The following is a 7,300-nucleotide window of genomic DNA, read 5'->3' on the forward strand; positions in this document are numbered from 1 at the left end:
ACCATTACAAAGTTCGTGAATAGTGCTCAACTAGGAGCTTGAGATTTCAGCACTATAACGAACGAGTTCTTACCTGAAATGGGTACCAATGTGTTCCTCTGGTCTCCAGGAGTGTAATGGTAACTTCCAACCTCTCGATCTGTGTCTGGATGTTCGAGTGTGGGTGTGTCCGTACGAAATGGGAGAGAGAGAGAGTTTTGCGAGAGAGAGAGTACGGGAGAGAGAGTACGGGAGAGAGAGAAGGAAAGTGAGTGGTCCAATTCCACCAAATCACAACTAAGAGAGCATTTGTTTCCATTGGTCCCAATTGTTTAGGAAATTATGAAATTGGGCCAATACCTTAGTTGAAAATGCAATTGTACCCCAACGCTCAAGGGCAATTCCGTCAATTCACATCAACGATAACAATGATTCCGGGACGGGCTGTCACATAAATGCAGTGTCTACAAGGATAAATAATGTCATTGTTTAAAATTAATAAGTTTATTACATGAATTAAAAATATTCTAAAGGCTCAACTCCTTTTTTATTAAAGCAACTTTTAAAAGGTGTCGTCTGAAGACCATTGCTTTTAAAATAAGCAGTATATTTTATTATTACCAAACACTTTTTTACTGCTTCACTTTAAAGTAAAACAGTTTTTAGCGAAAAAAAACAATACCAAACTGGAGCTTAACCCAGGAAGATGAATTACAAGGTAAATCTTTCTTGGCTAAGGAACGGTTGCATTTTTCATGGGAATGAACATGCCTTTATATAGTGGCATATCTGAACTAGAGGATGACTCATTAGGGCACGCATGACGCTTCCTAAGTAGTTGTTTTGAACCGCACGGCATCCCATCTCATTTGAACAACAATGGTTGAATATGGGAGATGTGATGTTTAGGACATCAATTAGGAGTTCTGTTTATAAAGGGCACCATTGAATTTTGCCCGGATCCGGTCTAAATCCGATGTAATTTATAAAATATGGATCGTGACTTCTAATCCAATTATCCAAATAAAATCTAAATTTGATTATTAATGAATTTGGATTTTAATATTATAGTAAAAGATTAACCAGACAGATATTGTAGTTCAAATTGACAACTAATAAACATGAAAAATTCTAAGTTCATTTCTTAACAGCATTAATAATTTTTATGATTAAAATACAATGATTAAAAGGCCAAATAAAATTGGGTATGGCTAGCGGCCCGCTCATAAGTCAAATTTTTTAGGCTTATGGGCTGGGCCAAGGCCTTATGTATTTGACATAGGGCCTACCCGACCTATTGAATTTCTAGGGCCCAAAAACAAGGGCGGGTAGGACTTGGCGCTTGACCTCTTACGGTTTGGCCTGGGCAATTTACAGGTTTCGAGTTTTTTCTTAGGTTTTTTCATAAATATCTTCTATTTTTTTTTTGAGAGATTTTTATTGTGTTTTTTCTTTTTATATTCTTGTTGGCAACATGATTTCCAAATCGAGCATAGCAAGCAACCTGATTATTGTGTTGTAGATCTTTGGAGGATGAATATGGAACTTAGCGATTATAGAGAATTGCTAAAACAAACAACATTCCATAATACTATTGTTAATTTGTTCTTGTCAGTCAATGACACTATTTAACTGAAATATAAATTTAATAATAAAATTGGAATCAATGTAATTGCTTTTTTTGTTTTGTTAAAATTGTGACTTGTGTACTCATGTGTGTTAATTTCTTTTACTAACGTAACGCATTAGTTTTTCACATGCATGTAAAAAAATTAATAATAATAAGGTTTTCTAATCAAAATAGTTCTCGAGATTTGCATAACTCCTCACTTTAATTCATGAGACTTGAAATCAATAGAAGTGGTTATTGAGTTTGTCCATTATCAATCATTTTGATCATTCCTTAAAAAATCTCCATTAATAAAGATAAAATAACAAAAACACCATCAATATTTGTCAAATCATTTTGGCCCATTGTTTATTAAATTGAGGGTATTTTTGTCATTTTGTCCTTATTTTTTTAAGAAATGATCAAAATGATTGATGATAGACAAACTCAAAGAACACTTCTATTGATTTCAAATCTCCAAAACCAAAGTGATGAGTTATGCAAATCTCATAAATCATTTTAACTAAAAAGCCTAATAATAATAATAATGAAAAAGAACGAGAGAAACAAAAATAAGTTTCAAACTATGCCCCTCTCCTTAAGAATAATATTGTATTTTTGAAAAAAAAAAAAAAAAAGTTCTGAGGAAGACTTTTTCTAATGACGGAGCAAAAACTCATCTTTTGTTTTTAAAAAATTATTAAAAATCCCTTCTATGAACAATTTTTTTTTCATTCACCCTCTCAAAATTTCCATTTATCTTCTAGTCTCTAATTTTGAAATTTCGGCACCAATTATGAATGAATGCCCAAATAAAACACATTACGTAGAGAAGGTTGTAGAGAGTAAATAGGCGGACCAAATTTTTTTGACAGAAACACTAAAAGTGAAGACTTCAAGGGTGTAAATTTGAATGAAAATCTTGTAAAAAAGAGGTTGGACTCCTACTTAATTGTTAAAACTTAGAAAGGAAAACTATTTATCTGCTTTTCTTTTTCAAGGAAATTATTTTCTTGTTTACAAGAGATTTGTATCATGACCATTTCAGATTTTATTCCAAAAATATATTTTATACTTTGCATGTATAAATAATAATTTATTTTTGAAAAGACAATATAATATAATTTTAAATCAAACAGAGACATTAGTGACAACCTATTATTTTGCCACATAGGTGGCTCGTCCGTGGCATCACCAACTATATAAACCTGTTTCTTGTCCCCCCCCTCCCTGTCTAAAATTCTCACAACCTCCTCCCGTCGCCGTCGTGGTCCTCCTCCTCCTCCTCCTCATTGATTCTAAGCTGGATTCGGTCAGCCATGGCGGTCTTCGGCGTATTCGTTAGACCGAATCAGTACCTGTCTTCATGCCTCATTCCTCCTCCAGCTCCAAAACTGAATCACAGTTGCAGACAACAGGTTTAGTAGAATTACAATATTTCATGTCCATATTTCTTGAGCTGTGTTCTTGCAAATGAGCTCCCATGATGTTTTCATATCATTAAGCTCTTCTTTTGTTTTTGCTTTTGTTTCGGATATATTCTTGAAATTTTTTGTTCTGATGCTTCAATGGTTTTTTTATCATTTGTGGCAGCTCTCTGTTAAGGCATCTGCTGGTAACTCAGATGGTGAGGACTGCAAGTTGATCAGAAAAGAGAAAGATGGATGGAAGATCGATTACTCCGGCGAAAAACCAGGCACCCCATTGCTGGACACAGTCAATTACCCAGCTCACATGAAGAATCTCTCCACAGAGGTAGGCTACCAACACAAATAGTAAAATCACTTCTAAAACAACATATTGAGTTACATAAAGTAAAATTTCGTCGCAAAAGCCATGTTTTGGATTTTTAGTCCTTTTATGTTCTCATAAATTATGATCGCTGTTTTCTTCAGGATCTTGAACAACTTGCGGCAGAGATGAGAGTAGATATCGTTTATAGCGTTTCACAGTCAGGTGGGCATCTCAGTTCAAGCTTAGGTGTGGTGGAGCTGGCAGTGGCACTCCATCATGTGTTCAACACGCCCGACGACAAGATCATATGGGATGTTGGTCATCAGGTGCAAGAAATTTACATTCATTTCTAATTTAACTGAAAAGAAAACACTGTTTTAATTTACAGTAATGATCGAAAGACGTTAAATTGTACTGATCTACTCAATAGTTCTGAGAGGCAATTACTTGTGCAGGCATATCCTCATAAAATTCTTACGGGAAGGAGGTCCAAGATGCACACAATTAGGAAAACTTCAGGTCTTGCCGGTTTCCCTAAAAGGGATGAGAGCGTTTATGATGCTTTCGGTGCAGGCCACAGTTCTACAAGCATTTCTGCTGGTTTAGGTAACAATTCTCACCTTAACCACCTAACACCCCCAAAACCCCATTTCAATCTCGACCTTAACATACATGTCCAAGACAGTAGATGAATACTCTGCTAATTTCATCCGACTTTTGTTTTTCCTTGAAAACTTAATGGCAGGCATGGCAGTTGCGAGAGACCTACTTGGGAAGAATAACAATATCATTTCAGTGATTGGAGATGGAGCCATGACTGCAGGGCAAGCATACGAAGCCATGAATAATGCAGGATACCTTGATTCTAACCTGATCGTCATATTGAATGACAACAAGCAAGTCTCCTTACCCACTGCCACACTTGATGGCCCTGCAACGCCCGTTGGAGCCCTCAGCAGCGCTCTAACCAAGCTCCAAGCAAGCACCCAGTTCCGCAAACTTCGCGAGGCTGCAAAAGTAAACAATCAGGGGTGTATTCAATTGGGATTTTAAGGGATTTTAATTCTTTTAATGAATCTAGGGGTATTCAATCAGGATTTCAAGTGATTCTCTGAAATTCTAGGTGTATTCAATTAGAATTTTAAAATAGTTTATTAAAATCCTTAGAAATCCAGGTGTATTCAATTAAGATTTTAAAGAAGTTTATAACATTGTAGGTGTATTCAATTAGAAATTGATTTTAAAGAATTTGAGAAAGTTGAGGAATCAGAGGGAATTTGAGAGATTTCGTAATGTATTTTAAGTATGCACAAATCTCACCTCATCCCATGAGATTTCGAGGGAATTGAATCAAAATTTTATATGGAATCTCTACAAATCAATTAAACTCCATAAAAATCCATAGATTTATAAATCCATTAAAATCTCTCACATTCTCAATTGAATACACCCCCTTAATCTTGCAAATAATGGTCCTTTTATTCTGACTTGTTCAACTTATTTCAAATAATCTGACTCGGAGAATATCTTTCAAAGAGCATTACGAAGAAAATGGGAGGCCAAACACATGAAGTTGCAGCAAAAGTAGACGAGTACGCAAGGGGAATGATAAGCGCTTCTGGATCCACTCTCTTTGAGGAGCTTGGGTTATATTATATTGGTCCAGTGGATGGGCATAATGTTGCAGACTTAGTCACCATTTTCCAAAGAGTGAAAGCCATGCCGGCCCCGGGGCCAGTTTTAATCCACATCATGACGGAGAAAGGAAAGGGCTATCCCCCAGCTGAGGCAGCAGCTGACAAAATGCACGGTATGAGTCGAACCTTATGATCCCGTAATCAGATAAGGATTCTTATGATGATCCTTATTTTATTTCCCTGTATTTTTAGGTGTTGTCAAGTTTGATCCAAAAACCGGCAAGCAATTTAAGACCAAATCCCCTACACTTTCATATACTCAGTACTTTGCTGAATCTCTGATAAAAGAAGCTGAAATCGATGACAAGATTGTAGCCATCCATGCAGCAATGGGTGGTGGCACTGGTCTCAATTATTTCCAGAAGAAGTTTCCAGATCGTTGCTTCGATGTGGGAATCGCTGAGCAACACGCTGTTACATTTGCAGCTGGTTTAGCTGCAGAAGGTCTGAAGCCGTTCTGCGCTATCTACTCATCATTCCTGCAACGAGGATATGATCAGGTGAGCTGATAAAAGAGAATAAGGGATAGTGGTTTACTTTTCAAACGTAGGTTTTCAACAAAATCACTGCTTGATATGACACTAACGATTTATAACGTGTATACAGGTGATTCACGATGTAGATCTTCAAAAACTTCCTGTCCGCTTTGCAATGGATCGAGCTGGCTTGGTTGGTGCAGATGGGCCAACCCATTGTGGAGCATTTGATATCACATACATGGCTTGTTTGCCCAACATGGTGGTTATGGCCCCGTCTGATGAAGCTGAGCTGATGAACATGGTCGCCACTGCAGCAGCCATAGATGATAGACCTAGCTGCTTCAGATTTCCAAGAGGCAATGGTATCGGAGCGCTTCTTCCTGTTAATAACAAAGGAACCCCACTCGAGGTTAGTATAAATGAAATTCAAAATTATCAAGTGATTATACAAAATAGATGGCTGAAATTCATAGACAACTATTGAATAGGTTGGTAAAGGAAGAATACTGATGGAAGGCAGTAGAGTTGCGATTTTGGGATATGGTTCCATAGTTCAACAATGCGTGGAAGCTGCAAACAAGCTGAAAACCAGGGACATACATGTTACAGTAGCGGATGCACGATTTTGCAAACCTCTGGATTCCAAACTAATCAAGCAATTGGCTAGGGAGCATGAGATCCTTATTACAGTGGAAGAAGGTTCAATTGGAGGTTTTGGATCTCATGTATCCCACTTCCTAAGTTTAAGTGGTATTCTTGATGGACCGCTCAAGGTACTATAATTCTCAGTCACTAACATAACATTACTGATTTTCGTAATTAATCTCTTCCGCCCTAAACATTTGTGAGTTCTCTTTGCAGTTGAGAGCAATGGTACTTCCTGATAGATACATTGATCATGGAGCACAGCAGGATCAGCTTGAAGAAGCAGGGCTATCCTCGAGGCATATCTCAGCCACGGTATTATTTCTGTTGGGGAGGCCAAAAGAAGCTCTACAGTTCAACTGAGTGCACAATGACCTCGATTTTGTTGCCATGGAAGCTGTTCATAAAGCTTTGGCAATCTGGATTCAAGAAAAGACAAATGTCAAAACAAAACTACACAGAGCTTATTTGGGGTGCTCATGTATTATGGTACAAGACCCCATCAAATTCATATCTCAAGATCAAAGCATCATTGATTTAGGGATCCGATATGAACAATCAAGTGATTAGTGCTTATGTTGTTACAAATTGTATTACATTGAAGTACGCATGGAGCAAAACTTGGAACAAACCAAAGAGAAGAATTTGTTTTCCTTGTAGAGAATGCTCACTCATGTACCCTACTTGCTTATCAATGGGCTTCTTTAGTTTGAAAATTTAATCGCATTTGGTGTGCGCAACATGATTATTCTCCTAAATTCATCTTTGCAGCGGTATAATCAATTAGCAATTGGCTAATCTCTACATTAAACAGATTTCTACAGTTTTCTACTAGTTTTGCTATTCCAACTAGGAAACACAAATGATTTTGTAGTTGAAGCACGTACCTGACTTCCAGCATCCTTGAATGTGTCAAATCTGAGAATATGCATCCATTCCAATCGATTCAAGAACAAGAGAAAGAACTAATGCCCTGTCCCGATGAAGATCAATCACATCCTTCGACACAGGGAACTTAAAAGTAATTAATTACAGCCAGTCAATCAGAAGACTAGATCAATAACCTTGCCGATCCAACAGTGAAATAGACTACAACTGCACAACGGGGCCTTGGATACATCTGAAATGTATTCACCACCCTTAAAATGATGGAATCT

At 37.2% G+C, this 7,300-nt stretch overlaps 1 protein-coding gene across 1 annotated transcript; it reads left to right on the forward strand.

The window, feature by feature from the left end:
* The first annotated feature begins 2,779 nt into the window (after positions 1-2,779).
* On the forward strand, positions 2,780-6,859 carry LOC103415150 (1-deoxy-D-xylulose-5-phosphate synthase 2, chloroplastic-like). Its single transcript, XM_008353503.4, has 10 exons — positions 2,780-3,006; positions 3,182-3,343; positions 3,484-3,648; positions 3,778-3,928; positions 4,068-4,339; positions 4,859-5,132; positions 5,212-5,519; positions 5,626-5,907; positions 5,987-6,271; positions 6,360-6,859. Exons 1-10 carry the CDS (start codon positions 2,908-2,910, stop codon positions 6,504-6,506), a joined length of 2,145 nt encoding a protein of 714 aa, XP_008351725.2. The 5' UTR covers positions 2,780-2,907; the 3' UTR covers positions 6,507-6,859.
* The last annotated feature ends 441 nt before the right edge of the window (positions 6,860-7,300 follow it).

The sequence above is a fragment of the Malus domestica genome, chromosome 01 (assembly GCF_042453785.1).
Source record: "Malus domestica chromosome 01, GDT2T_hap1".
Taxonomy (NCBI): Eukaryota; Viridiplantae; Streptophyta; class Magnoliopsida; order Rosales; family Rosaceae; genus Malus; species Malus domestica.

Excerpts from the sequence above, each read along its gene's own strand:
- LOC103415150 (XM_008353503.4), top strand. The coding sequence starts at position 2,908 with ATGGCGGTCTTCGGCGTATTCGTTAGACCGAATCAGTACCTGTCTTCA. Across the intron at positions 5,133-5,211 it reads AGCAGCTGACAAAATGCACG|GTGTTGTCAAGTTTGATCCA; the intron begins GTATGAGTCGAA and ends CTGTATTTTTAG. Across the intron at positions 5,908-5,986 it reads ACAAAGGAACCCCACTCGAG|GTTGGTAAAGGAAGAATACT; the intron begins GTTAGTATAAAT and ends ACTATTGAATAG.